Genomic DNA, 25535 nt, shown 5'->3' with positions numbered 1-25535 from the left:
GATGCACCCTCAGTCTCTCCCAGCTGGGGATATGACATCACTCCACCAGGACCTACAGTAATGACATCAGTCATAGCCTCCAGCTGTAGGGACTGTGGAGGACAAAGGGCCAACCCTCTCTCTGTCTCCCCAGGGAACAGCACTCAACCTGGAGGTGGAGAGGGCCTGAGGGAGGGGGAGGGTGGAGAGGGCCTGAGGGAGGGGGAGGGTGGAGGTTGGGGGGTGGGCTGCTACATGGGCACAGAAGGCCAATTATGTGTCTTATTGTGTGAGCTAACTCTGGTCTGCTGTAGGGTACTGTACTCTGGTCTGCTGTAGGGTACTGTACTCTGGTCTGCTGTAGGGTACTGTACTCTGGTCTGCTGTAGGGTACTGTACTCTGGTCTGCTGTAGGGTACTGTACTCTGGTCTGCTGTAGGGTACTGTACTCTGGTCTGCTGTAGGGTACTGTACTCTGGTCTGCTGTAGGGTACTGTACTCTGGTCTGCTGTAGGGTACTGTACTCTGGTCTGCTGTAGGGTACTGTACTCTGGTCTGCTGTAGGGTACTGTACTCTGGTCTGCTGTAGGGTACTGTACTCTGGTCTGCTGTAGGGTACTGTACTCTGGTCTGCCGTAGGGTACTGTACTCTGGTCTGCCGTAGGGTACTGTACTCTGGTCTGCCGTAGGGTACTGTACTCTGGTCTGCTGTAGGGTACTGTACTCTGGTCTGCTGTAGGGTACTGTACTCTGGTCTGCTGTAGGGTACTGTACTCTGGTCTGCTGTAGGGTACTGTACTCTGGTCTGCTGTAGGGTACTGTACTCTGGTCTGCTGTAGGGTACTGTACTCTGGTCTGCTGTAGGGTACTGTACTCTGGTCTGCTGTAGGGTACTGTACTCTGGTCTGCTGTAGGGTACTGTACTCTGGTCTGCTGTAGGGTACTGTACTCTGGTCTGCTGTAGGGTACTGTACTCTGGTCTGCTGTAGGGTACTGTACTCTGGTCTGCTGTAGGGTACTGTACTCTGGTCTGCCGTAGGGTACTGTACTCTGGTCTGCCGTAGGGTACTGTACTCTGGTCTGCTGTAGGGTACTGTACTCTGGTCTGCTGTAGGGTACTGTACTCTGGTCTGCTGTAGGGTACTGTACTCTGGTCTGCTGTAGGGTACTGTACTCTGGTCTGCTGTAGGGTACTGTACTCTGGTCTGCTGTAGGGTACTGTACTCTGGTCTGCCGTAGGGTACTGTACTCTGGTCTGCCGTAGGGTACTGTACTCTGGTCTGCCGTAGGGTACTGTACTCTGGTCTGCTGTAGGGTACTGTACTCTGGTCTGCTGTAGGGTACTGTACTCTGGTCTGCTGTAGGGTACTGTACTCTGGTCTGCTGTAGGGTACTGTACTCTGGTCTGCTGTAGGGTACTGTACTCTGGTCTGCTGTAGGGTACTGTACTCTGGTCTGCTGTAGGGTACTGTACTCTGGTCTGCTGTAGGGTACTGTACTCTGGTCTGCTGTGGGGTACTGTACTCTGGTCTGCTGTAGGGTATTGTACTCTGGTCTGCTGTAGGGTACTGTACTCTGGTCTGCTGTAGGGTACTGTACTCTGGTCTGCCGTAGGGTACTGTACTCTGGTCTGCCGTAGGGTACTGTACTCTGGTCTGCCGTAGGGTACTGTACTCTGGTCTGCCGTAGGGTACTGTACTCTGGTCTGCCGTAGGGTACTGTACTCTGGTCTGCCGTAAGGTACTGTACTCTGGTCTGCTGTAGGGTACTGTACCCCTTAACTCTGGTTTCCATCTACAGATTGGATGTGTGTGGGTTGGGACAGCTGCATAGCTCTTCCTTGTAGAAATGTCCTTTGGCTTAGGGCACAGACCTAGGATCAGCTCAGCCTTCCCCAGGTCCTAGCCTTTACCATACAGAAGAGAGTAAAACTGACCTCAGATCAGCGTATCTCTTACCTTGTGACAGTGGTGCACGGCAGAAACAATCTGCCTGAAGAAGTGTCGTGTCTCTCTCTCGTTCAGCCGCCGTCGCTCGCTGATGTAATCATACAGCTCTCCCTTACTGGCGTATTCCATCACCATCACTATCTTGTCCTTGTTCTCAAACACTGGACACAAGAACATACACAGAGGACAACGTCAGGATGGGAGGAGTTTGAAATCAGAAAACCCATCTCAGGTTGCATCCCAAATAGCCCCCTATTTTCAGATATAGTGAACACTACTTTTGACCAGGGCCCACAGGGTCCACAGCTTCAACAATGGGGCCCTTTGGAGTGACTCCAGAACACAGAGAGACATACTGTCGCCAATTTAGCACAACTGGGGATCTTGCTTCTGTGCTTTGACGGCGAGGTCACCGATACTGTTCACATTGTTGTGTTATACTGTTTAGTATGGGAACACTGTTCTACCCTGCTATAGTATAGGAACACTGTTCTACCCTGCTATAGTATAGGAACACTGTTCTACCCTGCTATAGTATAGGAACACTGTTCTACCCTGATATAGTATAGGAACACTGTTCTACCCTGCTGTAGTATGGGAACACTGTTCTACCCTGCTATAGTATAGGAACACTGTTCTACCCTGCTATAGTATAGGAACACTGTTCTACCCTGCTGTAGTATGGGAACACTGTTCTACCCTGCTATAGTATGGGAACACTGTTCTACCCTGCTATAGTATAGGAACACTGTTCTACCCTGCTATAGTATAGGAACACTGTTCTACCCTACTATAGTATAGGAACACTGTTCTACCCTACTATAGTATAGGAACACTGTTCTACCCTGCTATAGTATAGGGACACTGTTCTACCCTGCTACAGTATAGGAACACTGTTCTACCCTGCTATAGCTGAGGAACACTGTTCTACCCTGCTATAGCTGAGGAACACTGTTCTACCCTACTATAGTATAGGAACACTGTTCTACCCTGCTATAGTATAGGGACACTGTTCTACCCTGCTATAGCTGAGGAACACTGTGATATCTGAGTCATGTCATCACCCAGGACAGTTGGTAGAAGTCATGTTGGTAGACCTTCTGGTGAGAACAGTAGGAGGGTAGTGGGTGGAGTGTGTGTGTGTGTCCAAAAGTCCTCACAAGGGTAGTAAAACAAGGACATGTGGGGACATTTTACCAGTCCCCAAAAGGAAAAAGGCTTTTTTGGGGTTAAGGTCTGTCTCTGTCTCTCTCTCTCTGTCTCTGTCTCTGTCTCGCTCTCTCTCTCTGTCTCTCTGTCTCTCTCTCTCTCTCTCTCTCTCTCTCTCTCTCTCTCTCTCTCTCTCTCTCTCTCTCTCTCTCTCTCTCTCTCTCTCTCTCTCTCTCTCTCTCTCTCTCTCTCTCTCTCTCTCTCTCTCTCTCTCTCTCTCTCTCTCTCTCTCTCTCTCTCTCTCTCTCTCTCTCTCTCTCTCTCTCTCTCTCTCTCTCTCTCTCTCTCTCTCTCTCTCTCTCTCTCTCTCTCTCTCTCTCTCTCTCTCTCTCTCTCTCTCTCTCTCTCTCTCTCTCTCTCTCTCTCTCTCTCTCTCTCTCTCTCTCTCTCTCTCTCTCTCTCTCTCTCTCTCTCTGTCTCTCTCTCTCTGTCTCTGTCTCTGTCTCGCTCTCTCTCTCTGTCTCTCTGTCTCTGTCTCCCCTATTCTCTCTCCCAGATCCTGAACTCTTTCCATTGTGCCTGACCTGGAGCTAAGCAACAGTAGCCTGTCAGTCGATAGCAGGCTGTCAGAGGACCTGTCTATTCTCCTTCTACACTACATGGCTCTGCACAATAACAACAGCTGACTCAGGTCCAGAGCTCCTGGAAACTCCCCAAGGACCGACCACTGTAGACCAGCCACTGTGGACCGACCACTGTGGCCCGACCGCTGTAGACCATTTTTGTGATAAAATAAAGGGTATTTATATTGGTCAGGTGATAACTTTATTGGTCATTTATCATGTTTGTGTTAGACAGTGTTTTGACATTAAGGAAGGATCCCTACAGTGCTGGTTGTGGGCTGGCTAGCCAGGACTGAACTTTCTCTGACTCCTGGCCACTTAATCTGTTGCTGTTGCTGTGGAACCAGAAAACTACAGGGGGCTGGTTCCACTGTGTGTGTGTGTGTGTGTGTGTGTGTGTGGTCTTCAGTCTGTCTGCTAGCTGTGACCTATGGCAGTCCTCTCCAGTCACTCCTCAATGTAATTACCTAGCTAGTTCAGTTCATCCCTATTAGATACAGGCTAGTGGACTCTCTCTCCCTCCTCTCTCTTTCTCTCTCCTCATCCTCTCTCTCTCCTCCTCTCTCTCTCTCTCCCTCCTCTCTCTCTCTCCCTCTCCTCTCTCTCTCTCCTCTCTCTCTCTCTCCTCTCTCTCTCCTCCTCTCTCTTTCTCTCCTCCTCTCTCTTTCTCTCTCCTCTCTCTCTCCTCATCCTCCTCTCTCTTTCTCTCTCTCCTCTCTCTCTCTCTCTCTCTCTCCTCCTTTCTCTCTCTCTCCCTCCTCCTCTCTCTTTCTCTCTCTCCCTCCTCCCCTCTCCTTCTCTCTCTCCCTCATCCTCTCTCTCTTTCTCCTCCTCCCTCTCTCCCCTCCATCTCTCTCTCTCTCCTACTCCCTCTCTCTCTCCTCCATCTCTCTCTCTCTCCTACTCCCTCTCTATCCCTCCTCCTCCTCTCTCTCTCCCTTCTCTTCTCTCTTTCTCTCTCTCTCTCCCTCCTCCTCTCTCTCAATTCAATTCAAGGGGCTTTATTGGCATGGGAAACATGTGTTAACATTGCCAAAGCAAGTGAGGTAGATAATATACAAAAGTGAAATAAACAATAAAAATTAACAGTAAACATTACACATACAGAAGTTTCAAAGCAATAAAGACATTACAAATGTCATATTATATATATACAGTGTTGTAGCAATGTATAAATGGTTAAAGCACACAAGTTAAAATAAATAAACATAAATATGGGTTGTATTTACAATGGTGTTTGTTCTTCACTGGTTGCCCTTTTCTTGTGGCAACAGGTCACAAATCTTGCTGCTGTGATGGCACACTGTGGAATTTCACCCAGTAGATATGGGAGTTTATCAAAATTGGATTTGTTTTCGAATTCTTTGTGGATCTGTGTGATCTGAGGGAAATATGTGTCTCTAATATGGTCATACATTGGGCAGGAGGTTAGGAAGTGCAGCTCAGTTTCCACCTCATTTTGTGGGCAGTGAGCACATAGCCTGTCTTCTCTTGAGAGCCATGTCTGCCTACGGCGGCCTTTCTCAATAGCAAGGCTATGCTCACTGAGTCTGTACATAGTCAAAGCTTTCCTTAAGTTTGGGTCAGTCACAGTGGTCAGGTATTCTGCCACTGTGTACTCTCTGTTTAGGGCCAAATAGCATTCTAGTTTGCTCTGTTTGTTTGTTAATTCTTTCCAATGTGTCAAGTAATTATCTTTTTGTTTTCTCATGATTTGGTTGGGTCTAATTGTGCTGTTGTCCTGGGGCTCTGTGGGGTGTGTTTGTGAACAGAGCCCCAGGACCAGCTTGCTTAGGGGACTCTTCTCCAGGTTCATCTCTCTGTAGGTGATGGCTTTGTTATGGAAGGTTTGGGAATCGCTTCCTTTTAGGTGGTTGTAGAATTTAACGGCTCTTTTCTGGATTTTGATAATTAGTGGGTATCGGCCTAATTCTGCTCTGCATGCATTATTTGGTGTTCTACGTTGTACACGGAGGATATTTTTGCAGAATTCTGCATGCAGAGTCTCAATTTGGTGTTTGTCCCATTTTGTGAAATCTTGGTTGGTGAGCGGACCCCAGACCTCACAACCATAAAGGGCAATGGGCTCTATGACTGATTCAAGTATTTTTAGCCAGATCCTAATTGGTATGTTGAAATTTATGTTCCTTTTGATGGCATAGAATGCCCTTCTTGCCTTGTCTCTCAGATCGTTCACAGCTTTGTGGAAGTTACCTGTGGTGCTGAGGTTTAGGCCGAGGTATGTATAGTTTTTTGTGTGCTCTAGGGCAACGGTGTCTAGATGGAATTTGTGGTTCTGGCGACTGGACCTTTTTTGGAACACCATTATTTTGGTCTTACTGAGATTTACTGTCAGGGCCCAGGTCTGACAGAATCTGTGCAGAAGATCTAGGTGCTGCTGTAGGCCCTCCTTGGTTGGTGACAGAAGCACCAGATCATCAGCAAACAGTAGACATTTGACTTCGGATTCTAGTAGGGTGAGGCCAGGTGCTGCAGACTGTTCTAATGCCCTCGCCAATTCGTTGATATATATGTTGAAGAGGGTGGGGCTTAAGCTGCATCCCTGTCTCACCCCACGACCCTGTGTGAAGAAATGTGTGTGTTTTTTGCCAATTTTAACCGCACACTTGTTGTTTGTGTACATGGATTTTATAATGTCGTATGTTTTTCCCCCAACACCACTTTCCATCAATTTGTATAGCAGACCCTCATGCCAAATTGAGTCGAAGGCTTTTTTGAAATCAACAAAGCATGAGAAGACTTTGCCTTTGTTTTGGTTTGTTTGGTTGTCAATTAGGGTGTGTAGGGTGAATACATGGTCTGTTGTACGGTAATTTGGTAAAAAGCCAATTTGACATTTGCTCAGTACATTGTTTTCATTGAGGAAATGTACGAGTCTGCTGTTAATGATAATGCAGAGTATTTTCCCAAGGTTACTGTTGACGCATATTCCACGGTAGTTATTGGGGTCAAATTTGTCTCCACTTTTGTGGATTGGGGTGATCAGTCCTTGGTTCCAAATATTGGGGAAGATGCCAGAGCTAAGGACGATGTTAAAGAGTTTTAGTATAGCCAATTGGAATTTGTTGTCTGTATATTTGATCATTTCATTAAGGATACCATCAACACCACAGGCCTTTTTGGGTTGGAGGGTTTTTATTTTGTCCTGTAACTCGTTCAAGGTAATTGGAGAATCCAGTGGGTTCTGGTAGTCTTTAATAGTTGATTCAAGGATTTGTATTTGATCATGTATATGTTTTTGCTCTTTATTCTTTGTTATAGAGCCAAAAAGATTGGAGAAGTGGTTTACCCATACATCTCCATTTTGGATAGATAATTCTTCGTGTTGTTGTTTGTTTAGTGTTTTCCAATTTTCCCAGAAGTGGTTAGAGTCTATGGATTCTTCAATTACATTGAGCTGATTTCTGACGTGCTGTTCCTTCTTTTTCCGTAGTGTATTTCTGTATTGTTTTAGTGATTCACCATAGTGAAGGCGTAGACTCAGGTTTTCCGGGTCTCTATGTTTTTGGTTGGACAGGTTTCTCAATTTATTTCTTAGATTTTTGCATTCGTCATCAAACCATTTGTCATTGTTGTTCATTTTCTTCGGTTTTCTATTTGAGATTTTTAGGTTTGATAGGGAAGCTGAGAGGTCAAATATACTGTTAAGATTTTCTACTGCCAAGTTTACACCTTCACTATTGCAGTGGAACGTTTTACCCAGGAAGTTGTCTAAAAGGGATTGAATTTGCTGTTGTCTAATTGTTTTTTGGTAGATTTCCAAACTGCATTCCTTCCATCTAGTTGATGGAGACAGAGGGTTGAGGAATCTTCAGTGGAATCTCCCCAATGTTCCCCTCTGATTCGCTGTACAGTGTAGTATGTGCAAAGGCAAACAAATGAACACACTCACTGCTCTCTCTCTCTCCCCATGTCTCTCTCTCTCCATGTCTCCCTCTATCTCTCTGTCTGCCTCTCTCTGTCTGTCTCTCTGTCTCTCTCTCTCTCTCTCTCTCCTACTCACTCTCTCTCCCTCCTCTCTCTATCCCTCCCTTCTCTTCTCTCTCTCTCTCTCCCTCCTCCTCCTCTTCTCTCTCTCTCTTTCTCTCCTCCTCTCTTTGTCCTCTCTCTCCATATCCCTCCTCCTTTCTCTCTCCGCTCCTCCTCCTCTCTCTCTCCCTCCTCCTGCTCTCTCTCTTATTTGGGGAGAGAGAGTATAAACTGTATTAAGTGCGTGTCTATAGGTTTCTAGGGCTTTCTGGGCTCGGTCCACAACAATAAACACATGTAGTAATCATCCTTTAAAGACTCTGTTGTATAGTTCTTTGTATAGTTCTCTGTGTACAGAACACAGAGATGGTACTGCTGGCTGCCCTCACAGAACCTTTGTGGTTTCACAATGAGAGACACACCAGCAAGGCAACAAGACACTGACGGCCTTCACACCCAAATATACTCAAATGTTCAAATTATCCAGACAGATGTACTTAAAATACAAATACAAGTCTATGTTATTACATAATGTGTTGCTCTTAGAGTGTTATTTGGGTTTGTTTTGGGTTACACTTGGTCTCTCAGTCGTGTGTGTGTGTTCCCTGTTCCTACGTAAGCAGCCAACATCATAGTAAACATCCACAGATGTTGGGCTTGGCGATAGTTGAGACAGAGGGTTGAGGAATCTTCAGTGGAATCTCCCCAATGTTCCCCTCTGATTCGCTGTACAGTGTAGTATGTGCAAAGGCAAACAAATGAACACACTCACTGCTCTCTCTCTCTCCCCATGTCTCTCTCTCTCCATGTCTCCCTCTATCTCTCTCTGTATCTCTCTCTGTCTGCCTCTCTCTGTCTGCCTCTCTGTATCTCGCTCTCTCTCCATGTCTCTCTCTCTATCTCTCTATCTCTCTGTCTCTCTCCCTATGTCTCTCTCTCTGTCTATGTCTCTCTCTGTCTCTCTCCCTATCTTTCTCTCTCTCAGACCTACCTTCGTAGATGGAGATGATGTGAGGGTGTTTGAGGGAGGACATGATCTCGATCTCTCTGCGGATGTGAACCATGTCCTGATCATCCTTGATCTTCTCCTTCCTGATGGACTTAATGGCCACCTGACAGAAGAGAGAGAACGTCATCACACACTGACGACAGGTCACACAACAGAGCGTGATCCCTGATTAGAGCGTGACTGCAGATTACTTCACACACACAGTTATCTGAGTCCACTGTGAACATGTTGTATTGGAGTGACCCTTGTATTTTGACAGGACCTGATTACATTCACAGACGTTTAAATGTTATCGTCTGTCACGGGAGACTAACAGATGATCAATACTGGATCAATACAACAGCTCCGCGTTCAGTAGAACTGTCTCTGGCTTATTCTCCTCTGTGTCAGTGAGGTCAGAAGGGCAGCATGGTGCAGGTCTCAGGTCTTCAACAGAGTATTATTCTCCTCTGTGTCAGTGAGGTCAGAGGTCAGAGGGGCAGCATGGTGCAGGTCTCAGGTCTTCAACAGAGTATTATTCTCCTCTGTGTCAGTGAGGTCAGAGGGGCAGCATGGTGCAGGTCTCAGGTCTTCAACAGAATATTATTCTCCTCTGTGTCAGAGGGGCAGCATGGTGCAGGTCTCAGGTCTTCAACAGAGTATTATTCTCCTCTGTGTCAGTGAGGTCAGAGGGGCAGCATGGTGCAGGTCTCAGGTCTTCAACAGAGTATTATTCTCCTCTGTGTCAGTAAGGTCAGAGGGGCAGCATGGTGCAGGTCTCAGGTCTTCAACAGAGTATTATTCTCCTCTGTGTCAGTGAGGTCAGAGGGGCAGCATGGTGCAGGTCTCAGGTCTTCAACAGAGTATTATTCTCCTCTGTGTCAGTGAGGTCAGAGGGGCAGCATGGTGCAGGTCTCAGGTCTTCAACAGAGTATTATTCTCCTCTGTGTCAGAGGGGCAGCATGGTGCAGGTCTCAGGTCTTCAACAGAGTATTATTCTCCTCTGTGTCAGTGAGGTCAGAGGGGCAGCATGGTGCAGGTCTCAGGTCTTCAACAGAGTATTATTCTCCTCTGTGTCAGTGAGGTCAGAGGGGCAGCATGGTGCAGGTCTCAGGTCTTCAACAGAGTATTATTCTCCTCTGTGTCAGTGAGGTCAGAGGGGCAGCATGGTGCAGGTCTCAGGTCTTCAACAGAGTATTATTCTCCTCTGTGTCAGTGAGGTCAGAGGGGCAGCATGGTGCAGGTCTCAGGTCTTCAACAGAGTATTATTCTCCTCTGTGTCAGTGAGGTCAGAGAGGCAGCATGGTGCAGGTCTCAGGTCTTCAACAGAGTATTATTCTCCTCTGTGTCAGTGAGGTCAGAGGGACAGCATGGTGCAGGTCTCAGGTCTTCAAACAGAGTATTATTCTCCTCTGTGTCAGAGGTCAGAGGTCAGAGGGGCAGCATGGTGCAGGTCTCAGGTCTTCAACAGAGTATTATTCTCCTCTGTGTCAGTGAGGTCAGAGGGGCAGCATGGTGCAGGTCTCAGGTCTTCAACAGAGTATTATTCTCCTCTGTGTCAGTGAGGTCAGAGGGGCAGCATGGTGCAGGTCTCAGGTCTTCAACAGAGTATTATTCTCCTCTGTGTCAGTGAAGTCAGAGGGGCAGCATGGTGCAGGTCTCAGGTCTTCAACAGAGTATTATTCTCCTCTGTGTCAGTGAAGTCAGAGGGGCAGCATGGTGCAGGTCTCAGGTCTTCAACAGAGTATTATTCTCCTCTGTGTCAGAGAGGTCAGAGGGGCAGCATGGTGCAGGTCTCAGGTCTTCAACAGAGTATTATTCTCCTCTGTGTCAGTGAGGTCAGAGGGGCAGCATGGTGCAGGTCTCAGGTCTTCAACAGAGTATTATTCTCCTCTGCGTCAGTGAGGTCAGAGGTCAGAGAGGCAGCATGGTGCAGGTCTCAGGTCTTCAACAGAGTATTATTCTCCTCTGTGTCAGAGAGGTCAGAGGGGCAGCATGGTGCAGGTCTCAGGTCTTCAACAGAGTATTATTCTCCTCTGTGTCAGTGAGGTCAGAGGGGCAGCATGGTGCAGGTCTCAGGTCTTCAACAGAGTATTATTCTCCTCTGTGTCAGTGAGGTCAGAGGTCAGAGGGGCAGCATGGTGCAGGTCTCAGGTCTTCAACAGAGTATTATTCTCCTCTGTGTCAGTGAGGTCAGAGAGGCAGCATGGTGCAGGTCTCAGGTCTTCAACAGAGTATTATTCTCCTCTGTGTCAGTGAGGTCAGAGAGGCAGCATGGTGCAGGTCTCAGGTCTTCAACAGAGTATTATTCTCCTCTGTGTCAGTGAGGTCAGAGGGGCAGCATGGTGCAGGTCTCAGGTCTTCAACAGAGTATTATTCTCCTCTGTGTCAGAGGTCAGAGGGGCAGCATGGTGCAGGTCTCAGGTCTTCAACAGAGTATTATTCTCCTCTGTGTCAGTGAGGTCAGAGGTCAGAGGGGCAGCATGGTGCAGGTCTCAGGTCTTCAACAGAGTATTATTCTCCTGTGTGTCAGTGAGGTCAGAGGGGCAGCATGGTGCAGGTCTCAGGTCTTCAACAGAGTATTATTCTCCTCTGTGTCAGTGAAGTCAGAGGGGCAGCATGGTGCAGGTCTCAGGTCTTCAACAGAGTATTATTCTCCTCTGTGTCAGTGAAGTCAGAGGGGCAGCATGGTGCAGGTCTCAGGTCTTCAACAGAGTATTATTCTCCTCTGTGTCAGAGAGGTCAGAGGGGCAGCATGGTGCAGGTCTCAGGTCTTCAACAGAGTATTATTCTCCTCTGTGTCAGTGAGGTCAGAGGGGCAGCATGGTGCAGGTCTCAGGTCTTCAACAGAGTATTATTCTCCTCTGCGTCAGTGAGGTCAGAGGTCAGAGAGGCAGCATGGTGCAGGTCTCAGGTCTTCAACAGAGTATTATTCTCCTCTGTGTCAGAGAGGTCAGAGGGGCAGCATGGTGCAGGTCTCAGGTCTTCAACAGAGTATTATTCTCCTCTGTGTCAGTGAGGTCAGAGGGGCAGCATGGTGCAGGTCTCAGGTCTTCAACAGAGTATTATTCTCCTCTGTGTCAGTGAGGTCAGAGGTCAGAGGGGCAGCATGGTGCAGGTCTCAGGTCTTCAACAGAGTATTATTCTCCTCTGTGTCAGTGAGGTCAGAGAGGCAGCATGGTGCAGGTCTCAGGTCTTCAACAGAGTATTATTCTCCTCTGTGTCAGAGAGGCAGCATGGTGCAGGTCTCAGGTCTTCAACAGAGTATTAGTCTCCTCTGTGTCAGTGAGGTCAGAGGGGCAGCATGGTGCAGGTCTCAGGTCTTCAACAGAGTATTATTCTCCTCTGTGTCAGAGGTCAGAGGGGCAGCATGGTGCAGGTCTCAGGTCTTCAACAGAGTATTACTCTTCCCTTTGTCAGCGAGGTCGGAAGCCAGAGGGGCAGCATGGTGCAGGTCTCAGGTCTTCAACAGAGTATTATTCTCCTGTGTGTCAGTGAGGTCAGAGGGGCAGCATGGTGCAGGTCTCAGGTCTTCAACAGAGTATTATTCTCCTCTGTGTCAGTGAGGTCAGAGGTCAGAGGGGCAGCATGGTGCAGGTCTCAGGTCTTCAACAGAGTATTATTCTCCTCTGTGTCAGTGAGGTCAGAGAGGCAGCATGGTGCAGGTCTCAGGTCTTCAACAGAGTATTATTCTCCTCTGTGTCAGTGAGGTCAGAGAGGCAGCATGGTGCAGGTCTCAGGTCTTCAACAGAGTATTATTCTCCTCTGTGTCAGTGAGGTCAGAGGGGCAGCATGGTGCAGGTCTCAGGTCTTCAACAGAGTATTATTCTCCTCTGTGTCAGAGGTCAGAGGGGCAGCATGGTGCAGGTCTCAGGTCTTCAACAGAGTATTATTCTCCTCTGTGTCAGTGAGGTCAGAGGTCAGAGGGGCAGCATGGTGCAGGTCTCAGGTCTTCAACAGAGTATTATTCTCCTGTGTGTCAGTGAGGTCAGAGGGGCAGCATGGTGCAGGTCTCAGGTCTTCAACAGAGTATTATTCTCCTCTGTGTCAGTGAAGTCAGAGGGGCAGCATGGTGCAGGTCTCAGGTCTTCAACAGAGTATTATTCTCCTCTGTGTCAGTGAAGTCAGAGGGGCAGCATGGTGCAGGTCTCAGGTCTTCAACAGAGTATTATTCTCCTCTGTGTCAGAGAGGTCAGAGGGGCAGCATGGTGCAGGTCTCAGGTCTTCAACAGAGTATTATTCTCCTCTGTGTCAGTGAGGTCAGAGGGGCAGCATGGTGCAGGTCTCAGGTCTTCAACAGAGTATTATTCTCCTCTGCGTCAGTGAGGTCAGAGGTCAGAGAGGCAGCATGGTGCAGGTCTCAGGTCTTCAACAGAGTATTATTCTCCTCTGTGTCAGAGAGGTCAGAGGGGCAGCATGGTGCAGGTCTCAGGTCTTCAACAGAGTATTATTCTCCTCTGTGTCAGTGAGGTCAGAGGGGCAGCATGGTGCAGGTCTCAGGTCTTCAACAGAGTATTATTCTCCTCTGTGTCAGTGAGGTCAGAGGTCAGAGGGGCAGCATGGTGCAGGTCTCAGGTCTTCAACAGAGTATTATTCTCCTCTGTGTCAGTGAGGTCAGAGAGGCAGCATGGTGCAGGTCTCAGGTCTTCAACAGAGTATTATTCTCCTCTGTGTCAGAGAGGCAGCATGGTGCAGGTCTCAGGTCTTCAACAGAGTATTAGTCTCCTCTGTGTCAGTGAGGTCAGAGGGGCAGCATGGTGCAGGTCTCAGGTCTTCAACAGAGTATTATTCTCCTCTGTGTCAGAGGTCAGAGGGGCAGCATGGTGCAGGTCTCAGGTCTTCAACAGAGTATTATTCTCCTCTGTGTCAGTGAGGTCAGAGGTCAGAGGGGCAGCATGGTGCAGGTCTCAGGTCTTCAACAGAGTATTATTCTCCTGTGTGTCAGTGAGGTCAGAGGGGCAGCATGGTGCAGGTCTCAGGTCTTCAACAGAGTATTATTCTCCTCTGTGTCAGTAAGGTCAGAGGGGCAGCATGGTGCAGGTCTCAGGTCTTCAACAGAGTATTATTCTCCTCTGTGTCAGAGAGGTCAGAGGGGCAGCATGGTGCAGGTCTCAGGTCTTCAACAGAGTATTATTCTCCTCTGTGTCAGTGAGGTCAGAGAGGCAGCATGGTGCAGGTCTCAGGTCTTCAAACAGAGTATTATTCTCCCCTGTGTCAATGAGGTCAGAGAGGCAGCATGGTGCAGGTCTCAGGTCTTCAACAGAGTATTATTCTCCTCTGTGTCAGTGAGGTCAGAGGTCAGAGGGGCAGCATGGTGCAGGTCTCAGGTCTTCAACAGAGTATTATTCTCCTCTGTGTCAGTGAGGTCAGAGAGGCAGCATGGTGCAGGTCTCAGGTCTTCAACAGAGTATTATTCTCATCTGTGTCAGTGAGGTCAGAGAGGCAGCATGGTGCAGGTCTCAGGTCTTCAACAGAGTATTATTCTCCTCTGTGTCAGAGGGGCAGCATGGTGCAGGTCTCAGGTCTTCAACAGAGTATTATTCTCCTCTGTGTCAGTGAGGTCAGAGGGGCAGCATGGTGCAGGTCTCAGGTCTTCAACAGAGTATTATTCTCCTCTGTCAGTGAGGTCAGAGGTCAGAGGGGCAGCATGGTGCAGGTCTCAGGTCTTCAACAGAGTATTATTCTCCCCTGTGTCAGTGAGGTCAGAGGGGCAGCATGGTGCAGGTCTCAGGTCTTCAACAGAGTATTATTCTCCTCTGTGTCAGTGAGGTCAGAGGGGCAGCATGGTGCAGGTCTCAGGTCTTCAACAGAGTATTATTCTCCTCTGTGTCAGTGAGGTCAGAGGGGCAGCATGGTGCAGGTCTCAGGTCTTCAACAGAGTATCATTCTCCTCTGTGTCAGTGAGGTCAGAGGGGCAGCATGGTGCAGGTCTCAGGTCTTCAACAGAGTATTATTCTCCATTGCCAGTCTCATGGCTCTCCACAGATACAGCGGCTATAGGAAGAGAGGAATTTACAGTAACAGTAATACTGTCTCATTGTTTATCTCTGTGGTATATTCTCACTTATGTGTGGTCAATTCACTTTTGTACTTATGTTTGTTTCAGGTCTTGTAAGAGTTGTAAAACTTGTCCAGTCCCCTGCGAGAGGAAAGAAATACTATTTTTCTCTTATGTGCTCATAAACTTTAGATTGTTCTAGGTCTCACAATAAAGCTCATAAGCAGTGTCCCGTCCTCTGGTAGTGGAAAATAACCTGGCTGTGTCTCTAACTGGGCCAAGACCCTCAAGAATATCTCTCTCGGAGGAGGAGGAGGAGGAGAGGATGGATGGTGAAGTTTTACCACAACCTTGAAGAGAGAAACTAGGTTTATGGAAGGACACACAGCCAGCCCACTGGAGACAACAGATGCTAAATGAGGTTAGATACAAATAGATGTTCCATTTTACACAGCTCAGTGTGCTGTGTGCTGTGTGTGTGTGTGCGTGCGCGCCCTCAATAAGGAATCAGGTGGTTTTTGTCCGGGACTACAACAGAAATGTGTACTGTTGAGGGTACTGGAGGACTGGAGTGGGGAACCTCTGCTCTACAGTATCTCAGACAGACCATGCTGGTTCCACACGTCACACTCATAATGAACACAGTGGAATGACATTAGCCTTGTTAAATGGGACAGGAAATATCCCCAGCACAGTGGTTATGTAGACCCTGTCTCTGTGACTGCTTTAAGGTCATTTGCGGGGTTCACCATAGCAGTGGGCTCAATTGACGGGTTGTGTGTGTGTGTGTGGGGGGGGGGGGGGGGGGGGTTAAGGCTTAATAGGCAAAATAGAAAGGATTAGGAATACAGGAAGTGGGTTATGAGTCAGCCGACAGGGACAGGAAGTTCCAGTGAGATGTACTTCCTTATTCCCTGCGTCACTCATGGCACCATATCCTCCATCACTCCTTTTTAGGGAGAAGAGTTTTTATCGCCCCTTTGACAAATATGTTTCCCAAATGGCACCCTATTCCCTATTTAGTGCACTACTTTATACCAGAGCTAGTCAAATGTAGTACACTATATAGGGAATAGGGTGCCATATGGGATGCAGTCAAGTGAGGTGAAATATTCCTCCCTTCCCAGAAGACATAGTGGCAGGCTGGCAGTGTCAGAACATTATGCATTACATCGTATGGAATGATATTCGTCTTGGTAATGCCCTGCATGTGGTACATTGGATTTCCACTTTCCTAACAAAGTGAGGCTCGGTGGCTATTAAGACATCTACCTCTAGACTCAACATTGTTTAAAAACAATGGTGCCTTGGATGTCTACAAATCATGTGTTATGGTTACAAACCATGTGTTATGGTTAAGTGTCCAACTTAAATATTAGTTGTGTTTTTTTTAATGGGTTATAAACGGAGCGTAGAATGTGGTTACGGTTAATAAAGGCAATACAGAGAACAGAACTATATTGAATAGGTTCTAAGTCCTTCCTTAATTACAGTCCAAATCTAGTTTACGTCCCAAATGGCACCCTATTCCCTACATAGTGCACTACTTTGGACCGAAGGGTGCCATTTGGGACTCACATCTGAACTCATGAATAGTCTATTGTGGTGATAGTGAATGGTGATCCCTGCCTACTGTACAGCTGGGTAGACAGGACGGACACACCCTTACCCCTCCAGCCCAGGGTTATGGATCGTTAGTCACAACCACCGTTTGGGCCATACAACAGCTGGCTGACTGGGCTCAGTGGGGGGAAGTGTGTGTGGGTGTGCGTGTGTGTGTGGTGTTCTTGTGTGCTCTTTAGCCTCGGGCTATAAGAGAAGAAGAAGAGCTGTCACAGATACAGACCAGGGCGTTGTCTGTGGCAGGAACCAGGTGTGTTGGTTTACAGGCAGGTTGTTTGATGAAGAAATTAGGGAAAGGGTATAACCTGCATCAGTGCAGTGGAGAGGTGGCTCACCATAGCAGGTGCTGCTATTCACAGCGTGGTCATTAGAGATAATGGTTAACACTGGGTTGATGAGAATGATGAGAGGAGAGATGCTACTGGGGGTTTGTGATGTACACACCAGACTAACCCTGCTGGAGAGGAGAGATGCTACTGGGGGTTTATTGTGATGTACACAGCAGACTAACCCAGCTGGAGAGGAGAGATGCTACTGGGGGGTTTATTGTGATGTACACAGCAGACTAACCCTGCTGGAGAGATGCTACTGGGGGTTTATTGTGATGTACACACCAGACTAACCCTGCTGGAGAGGAGAGATGCTACTGGGGGTTTATTGTGATGTACACACCAGACTAACCCTGCTGGAGAGGAGAGATGCTACTGGGGGTTTATTGTGATGTACACACCAGACTAACCCTGCTGGAGAGGAGAGATGCTACTGGGGGGTTTATTGTGATGTACACAGCAGACTAACCCAGCTGGAGAGGAGAGATGCTACTGGGGGGTTTATTGTGATGTACACAGCAGACTAACCCAGCTGGAGAGGAGAGATGCTACTGGGGGTTTGTGATGTACACACCAGACTAACCCAGCTGGAGAGATGCTACTGGGGGTTTATTGTGATGTACACACCAGACTAACCCTGCTGGAGAGAGAGATGCTACTGGGGGGTTTATTGTGATGTACACACCAGACTAACCCTGCTGGAGAGATGCTACTGGGGGTTTATTGTGATGTACACACCAGACTAACCCTGCTGGAGAGGAGAGATGCTACTGGGGGGTTTGTTGTGATGTACACACCAGACTAACCCTGCTGGAGAGATGCTACTGGGGGGTTTATTGTGATGTACACAGCAGACTAACCCTGCTGGAGAGATGCTACTGGGGGTTTATTGTGATGTACACACCAGACTAACCCAGCTGGAGAGGAGAGATGCTACTGGGGGGTTTATTGTGATGTACACAGCAGACTAACCCTGCTGGAGAGATGCTACTGGGGGTTTATTGTGATGTACACACCAGACTAACCCAGCTGGAGAGGAGAGATGCTACTGGGGGTTTATTGTGATGTACACAGCAGACTAACCCTGCTGGAGAGGAGAGATGCTACTGGGGGGTTTATTGTGATGTACACAGCAGACTAACCCAGCTGGAGAGGAGAGATGCTACTGGGGGGTTTATTGTGATGTACACAGCAGACTAACCCAGCTGGAGAGGAGAGATGCTACTGGGGGTTTGTGATGTACACACCAGACTAACCCAGCTGGAGAGATGCTACTGGGGGTTTATTGTGATGTACACACCAGACTAACCCTGCTGGAGAGGAGAGATGCTACTGGGGGGTTTATTGTGATGTACACACCAGACTAACCCTGCTGGAGAGATGCTACTGGGGGTTTATTGTGATGTACACAGCAGACTAACCCTGCTGGAGAGGAGAGATGCTACTGGGGGGTTTATTGTGATGTACACAGCAGACTAACCCTGCTGGAGAGATGCTACTGGGGGGTTTATTGTGATGTACACAGCAGACTAACCCTGCTGGAGAGATGCTACTGGGGGTTTATTGTGATGTACACACCAGACTAACCCAGCTGGAGAGGAGAGATGCTACTGGGGGGTTTATTGTGATGTACACAGCAGACTAACCCTGCTGGAGAGATGCTACTGGGGGTTTATTGTGATGTACACACCAGACTAACCCAGCTGGAGAGGAGAGATGCTACTGGGGGGTTTATTGTGATGTACACACCAGACTAACCCAGCTGGAGAGATGCTACTGGGGGTTTATTGTGATGTACACACCAGACTAACCCTGCTGGAGAGGAGAGATGCTACTGGGGGTTTATTGTGCTGTACACACCAGACTAACCCTGCTGGAGAGGAGAGATGCTACTGGGGGGTTTATTGTGATGTACACAGCAGACTAACCCTGCTGGAGAGGAGAGATGCTACTGGGGGTTTATTGTGATGTACACAGCAGACTAACCCTGCTGGAGAGATGCTACTGGGGGGTTTATTGTGATGTACACAGCAGACTAACCCAGCTGGAGAGGAGAGATGCTACTGGGGGTTTATTGTGATGTACACAGCAGACTAACCCTGCTGGAGAGATGCTACTGGGGGGTTTATTGTGATGTACACAGCAGACTAACCCAGCTGGAGAGGAGAGATGCTACTGGGGGTTTATTGTGATGTACACACCAGACTAACCCAGCTGGAGAGGAGAGATGCTACTGGGGGTTTATTGTGATGTACACAGCAGACTAACCCAGCTGGAGAGGAGAGATGCTACTGGGGGTTTATTGTGATGTACACAGCAGACTAACCCTGCTGGAGAGGAGAGATGCTACTGGGGGTTTATTGTGATGTACACAGCAGACTAACCCAGCTGGAGAGGAGAGATGCTACTGGGGGTTTATTGTGATGTACACACCAGACTAACCCTGCTGGAGAGGAGAGATGCTACTGGGGGTTTATTGTGATGTACACACCAGACAAACCCAGCTGGAGAGGAGAGATGCTACTGGGGGTTTATTGTGATGTACACAGCAGACTAACCCTGCTGGAGAGGAGAGATGCTACTGGGGGTTTATTGTGATGTACACAGCAGACTAACCCTGCTGGAGAGGAGAGATGCTACTGGGGGGTTTATTGTGATGTACACACCAGACTAACCCTGCTGGAGAGGAGAGATGCTACTGGGGGTTTATTGTGATGTACACACCAGACTAACCCAGCTGGAGAGGAGAGATGCTACTGGGGGTTTATTGTGATGTACACACCAGACTAACCCTGCTGGAGAGGAGAGGTGCTACTGGGGGTTTATTGTGAAGTACACACCAGACTAACCCAGCTGGTACACCCCCCCCTTATCTCTGTCTCTCTCCTTAGACCTGTCTCTGAAATACCTATCTATCCAGAGAAGCTGGCACAGAACACAGGCACTCACACACACTTACACAGAGTCCCCTGACAGGTCAACATAGAAGTGTTCCCTTCCTGCTGCTTGGCTGACCCTGTCAACCTGCTCCTCTCACTGCCTTGATAACAACATGACCAGACCACACCAGACCAGGCCAGGGAAAGCTGCATAATTACATAACATTCAATCTAAAGGCTCTCTCAACCCTCCACCATATGACTGTGTTTTTTGTGTCTATTGGGAAAAAAAGTTCAGGGTGGGTACACAAATGTTCAGTCAGTCAACAGATTAGACACACGGCGACTCAACCGTGTGTATCATGGTTGACTGACTCAAAGTCCCCCTGAATGTTCTTTTACGGTAGCAGCCAGGAGACTGGATGCTCTTTTACGGTAGCAGCCAGGAGACTGGATGCTCTTTTACGGTAGCAGCCAGGAGACTGGATGCTCTTGCATGGTAGCAGCCAGGAGACTCAATGCTCTTTTATGGTAGCAGCCAGGAGACTGAATGCTCTTGCATGGTAGCAGCCAGGAGACTGAATACTCTTGCATGGTAGCAGGCAGGAGACTGAATACTCTTGCATGGTAGCAGGCAGGAGACTGAATACTCTTGCATGGTAGCAGCCAGGAGACTGAATACTCTTGCATGGTAGCAGCCAGGAGACTGAATGCTCTTGCATGGTAGCAGCCAGGAGACTGAATGCTCTTGCATGGTAGCAGGCAGGAGACTGAATACTCTTGCATGGTAGCAGGCAGGAGACTGAATACTCTTGCATGGTAGCAGCCAGGAGACTGAATACTCTTGCATGGTAGCAGCCAGGAGACTGAATACTCTTGCATGGTAGCAGACAGGAGACTGAATACTCTTGCATGGTAGCAGGCAGGAGACTGAATACTCTTGCATGGTAGCAGGCAGGAGACTGAATACTCTTGCATGGTAGCAGGCAGGAGACTGAATACTCTTGCATGTTAGCAGGCAGGAGACTGAATACTCTTGCATGGTAGCAGCCAGGAGACTGAATACTCTTGCATGGTAGCAGCCAGGAGACTGAATACTCTTGCATGGTAGCAGACAGGAGACTGAATACTCTTGCATGGTAGCAGACAGGAGACTGAATACTCTTGCATGGTAGCAGCCAGGAGACTGAATACTCTTGCATGGTAGCAGACAGGAGACTGAATACTCTTGATGGTAGCAGCCAGGAGACTGAATACTCTTGTATGGTAGCAGACAGGAGACTGTACGCTATGCTGGTGGTTTTATAGCAGCTAATCTCAATGAGTCACCACGGCCTAAAAATCCCCAAACTATTCCATCCAGACTTCTGTTTGTATTGTCTGTGTGAGTGTGTGTTCACTCACTGGCTCATCCTCTCTCTCTCTCTCTGTCTACGAAGCAGGGTGTCCTGAAGCAGGCATGTCTCCAGACCTCTTAGACATGGACAGGGAGGCATTTCTATGCCTGACAGAGCCCCCACACAGAAGGGTCATGTACAGGAGGCTCTGTGGGGTCTTCTCTTCCTGGCTATACAGGATAACCAGTGAGAATGTAGCCTTTCCCCCCTCTCTCTCTCTACTGTTCATACAGTTTGAAGTCACTAGGTACCTCATCAATACAGCGACCAAGTGAGAAGCTCTCGTCGTGTATGTATGTATGTATGTATGTATGTATGTATGTATGTATGTATGTACAGTGGGGAGAACAAGTATTTGATACACTGCCGATTTTGCCGATTTTCCTACTTACAAAGCATGTAGAGGTCTGTAATTTTTATCATAGGTACACTTCAACTGTGAGAGACGGAATCTAAAACAAAAATCCCGAAAATCACATTGTATGATTTTTAAGTAATTAATTAGCATTTTATTGCATGACATAAGTATTTGATACATCAGAAAAGCAGAACTTAATATTTGGTACAGAATCCTTTGTTTGCAATTACAGAGATCATACGTTTCCTGTAGTTCTTGACCAGGTTTGCACACACTGCAGCAGGGATTTTGGCCCACTCCTCCATACAGACCTTCTCCAGATCCTTCAGGTTTCGGGGCTGTCGCTGGGCAATACGGACTTTCAGCTCCCTCCAAAGATTTTCTATTGGGTTCAGGTCTGGAGACTGGCTAGGCCACTCCAGGACCTTGAGATACTTCTTACGGAGCCACTCCTTAGTTGCCCTGGCTGTGTGTTTCGGGTCGTTGTCATGCTGGAAGACCCAGCCACGACCCATCATCAATGCTCTTACTGAGGGAAGGAGGTTGTTGGCTAAGATCTCGCAATACATGGCCCCATCCATCCTCCCCTCAATACGGTGCAGTCGTCCTGTCCCCTTTGCAGAAAAGCATCCCCAAAGAATGATGTTTCCACCTCCATGCTTCACGGTTGGGATGGTGTTCTTGGGGTTGTACTCATCCTTCTTCTTCCTCCAAACACGGCGAGTGGAGTTTAGACCAAAAAGCTTTATTTTTGAATCATCAGACCACATGACCTTCTCCCATTCCTCCTCTGGATCATCCAGATGGTCATTGGCAAACTTCAGACGGGCCTGGACATGCGCCTGCTTGAGCAGGGGGACCTTGTGTGCGCTGCAGGATTTTAATCCATGACGGCGTAGTGTGTTACTAATGGTTTTCTTTGAGACTGTGGTCCCAGCTCTCTTCAGGTCATTGACCAGGTCCTGCCGTGTAGTTCTGGGCTGATCCCTCACCTTCCTCATGATCATTGATGCCCCACGAGGTGAGATCTTGCATGGAGCCCCAGACCGAGGGTGATTGACCATCATCTTGAACTTCTTCTATTTTCTTCTATTTTCTAATAATTGCGCCAACAGTTGTTGCCTTCTCACCAAGCTGCTTGCCTATTGTCCTGTAGCCCATCCCAGCCTTGTGCAGGTCTACAATTTTATCCATGATGTCCTTACACAGCTCTCTGGTCTTGGCCATTGTGGAGAGGTTGGAGTCTGTTTGATTGAGTGTGTGGACAGGTGTCTTTTATACAGGTAACGAGTTCAAACAGGTGCAGTTAATACAGGTAATGAGTGGAGAACAGGAGGGCTTCTTAAAGAAAAACTAACAGGTCTGTGAGAGCCGGAATTCTTACTGGTTGGTAGGTGATCAAATACTTATGTCATGCAATAAAATGCAAATGAATTACTTAAAAATCATACAATGTGATTTTCTGGATTTTTGTTTTAGATTCCGTCTCTCACAGTTGAAGTGTACCTATGATAAAAATTACAGACCTCTACATGCTTTGTAAGTAGGAAAACCTGCAAAATCGGCAGTGTATCAAATACTTGTTCTCCCCACTGTATGTGTGTATGTGTATATATATATATGTGGGTTTGTGTTTTGTTTGTGTGCACCTCACACGTAACCCCTCCAAGAGCCTCTGCTTCCTTCACACCTAGGTGTTAGTCAGAACGAGGAAACACACACACCAGACTGTCTACTTTCCTCCTGCATACCTCACACTTGGAAAGTTCTAGTTGCCCAGCCAGGGGGTGACCAGAAGTCAAATAATACCCTCAGTATCTCTCTCTCCCCCTTCCACTGTCTCTTCACACAGTAAAGAGGTCAAATAATACCCTCAGTATCTCTCTCTCCCCCTTCCACTGTCTCTTCACACAGTAAAGAGGTCAAACAATACCCTCAGTATCTCTCTCTCTGTCTCTTCACACAGTACAGAGGTCAAATAATACCCTCAGTATCTCTCTCTCTGTCTCTTCACACAGTACAGAGGTCAAATAATACCCTCAGTATCTCTCTCTCTGTCTCTTCACACAGTACAGAGGTCAAATAATACCCTCAGTATCTCTCTCTGCTCTCTCTCCCCCTCCCACTGTCTCTTCACACAGTACAGAGGTTGAGTAACCACCTAGACCTAGTTTAGTACTTGTCAACAAAATACCTGAAATATCCCTATAATTCACATGTCATGGCTACAGGGAAGGTGGTTCAAGGTGGATTATTAAATGGTTTGTCAGTTCATGTTCAGTGGGACACAACTTTCATTTTTACTCATGCATCTCAGCTCATCAAAACTCACAAGTTATTAAAGTCAACAGAATTAGACAAGAGACTCATTCTTCTGAGGTCTGGTAACACTGAAAACACATGTTATAAATTGAAACTAAATGTAGCTACATGGGCCCCAATGTACTTTTAAACGGACCTTTGACTCATCTTGTATAAGCAGTGTGACATCTGAGGCAATACAACCGATTTTGTCTTCTGAAGCCACGTGTGTTATTATGGCCATAAAACAACATTAAAGGGGCTCATTGCTGAATTTAACTTGGAAAGCTGAAATACCACGTGGCATCATCAGGGAATTCAAGGGATTTCTGATTGACACGCCATGAACATGGGAGTGTTTATGAATATGTATCAATGAAACACCAACATATCACTATATTCAGTTGCCAGACGCTGTGTTTGGATGTTTTTACATCACAACCTACATTATAATGGTGTTATTCACTTGTTGTAACACACCAAGTTCAGACTGTCACACTCGTTTCATTGGTGGTTAGTCGTTGTCTAAAACTCACCACTTTGCCGGATTGTCTCTCGATGGCTTTCTTCACTTTGCCGTATGTCCCTTTCCCCAGTGTCTCCAGCAGTTCGTAGCGGTGCTTCAGGTTGTGCTTGTGGTGATGTTTCTTCACGCTAGAGTTCGACCATCTCCCGTCATCCAGGATCGAGATGTCACCAAGGTAGTCGACAGGTAAAGGTCTGTCCCCCCAAATCTGCACATCGCTCTGTCCTACCTCAGTCCCAGCGCTGGACGTGGACACATTGGACACGTTAGATGCCGTGGACACATTGGATAGCCGACGAGCTTTTGAAGCAGTTTCCATCAGGATAACTAATAAAGTGTCAATATGATCAAATCCAAGTCGACCTAATGACGATTGTCCGTGCTTTAATGTATGTGTCCTTGGAAATACACCTCCAAATACATACAAATTTGTGTTTTGATGAAATGTAAATTATTCAATTATTGAAGCAAAATCTATTATTCCTCAATTGTAAAGACGTTGTTTCTACTGTGCTCCCTTATGGTAATCCAGTTGATGCTCTAATGGTAGCTAAATGAGACCAACCGGGCGTTTTGGATACAGCTTCGCATTCATTCTCTATCAGAATCTTGCGTAATTGCTCTCTCCGGTGTTGCGCTTGTCTTGAGAGCAACGATCTACGCGTAGATCATAGCCGTGGATGCGATGTATTCGAGTGTGACACACAGAGCTGTTCGGGTTTGTACCATTCTCATCGGCTCTCTTTCATACGCCCTCTCTCCCTTTCGCTGTTTCTTTTTGTCAGAGAGGTGTAAGGAGCTGGAGCCAGTAGCGGCAGGCGGGGGGTGGGGTCTAGACCCTTTCCATGATTGCCTTTTGTGTGTGTTATTAGAAAGAGATGGGCTAAAAGCAAGTATTGTACACTGCGCTGGCTTTGCCTGTTGAAAGAACAAGCGAACTTGGAGCAAGACACTTTTAGAAAAGTATGAATGTCTTCCTAGACATGCTCTTGCTTTGATAAAGGAGTATATTATCTGTGAACGAGTAAATGTATTCCAACCTTGAGATGAGGCGACCTTGGTTTGTCCTATAGCTCTGTAGCAGGCGATGTGTGTCATTACTTAACATTGTGACACTCCTCTTGAACATGGTGTGCCTATGGGTGCTCAGACTACCTAATGGTAAACCAGGACCTCCTGTAGTCCCTAGGGAAATCATTTACACTCACCCACACAGGAAGGGAATGAGAGAGAGATTATAAATACAATTTACATTCTCACTTCTCATGTTGTTGTAGCCCACTGATAAGATCCATGTTAGTAACCACTTGACTGGCCAGCTAGCCTTAGCCAGCCTTAGCCAATGTCATTTTGCTATAGTAAGATGTCATACAGACATCTCTTTGGCAGAGGGACACTGATGCACAAACATGGGTTTAGCTTTATGTATTCATTAGTATAGTAGCC

At 47.5% G+C, this 25535-nt stretch overlaps 1 protein-coding gene across 1 annotated transcript in view; it reads right to left on the bottom strand.

The window, feature by feature from the left end:
* Positions 1-25347, bottom strand: part of LOC139533688 (NUAK family SNF1-like kinase 1) — a 42557-nt gene extending 17210 nt beyond the window's left edge. Inside the window, exons 1-3 of the mRNA XM_071331975.1 lie at positions 24100-25347; positions 8682-8802; positions 1938-2089 (exon numbers count right to left, since the gene is read on the bottom strand). Of these exons, the coding sequence (XP_071188076.1) occupies positions 1938-2089; positions 8682-8802; positions 24100-24408 (582 nt within the window). The 5' untranslated portion in view covers positions 24409-25347. The remainder of the gene's footprint in view (positions 1-1937; positions 2090-8681; positions 8803-24099) is intronic.
* Between the last annotated feature and the right edge of the window lie 188 nt (positions 25348-25535).

The sequence above is a fragment of the Salvelinus alpinus genome, chromosome 11 (genome assembly GCF_045679555.1).
Source record: "Salvelinus alpinus chromosome 11, SLU_Salpinus.1, whole genome shotgun sequence".
NCBI lineage: Eukaryota > Metazoa > Chordata > Actinopteri > Salmoniformes > Salmonidae > Salvelinus > Salvelinus alpinus.
Note: the sequence above shows the minus strand (reverse complement) of the source record. Positions and strands in the feature narration are given on the sequence as shown.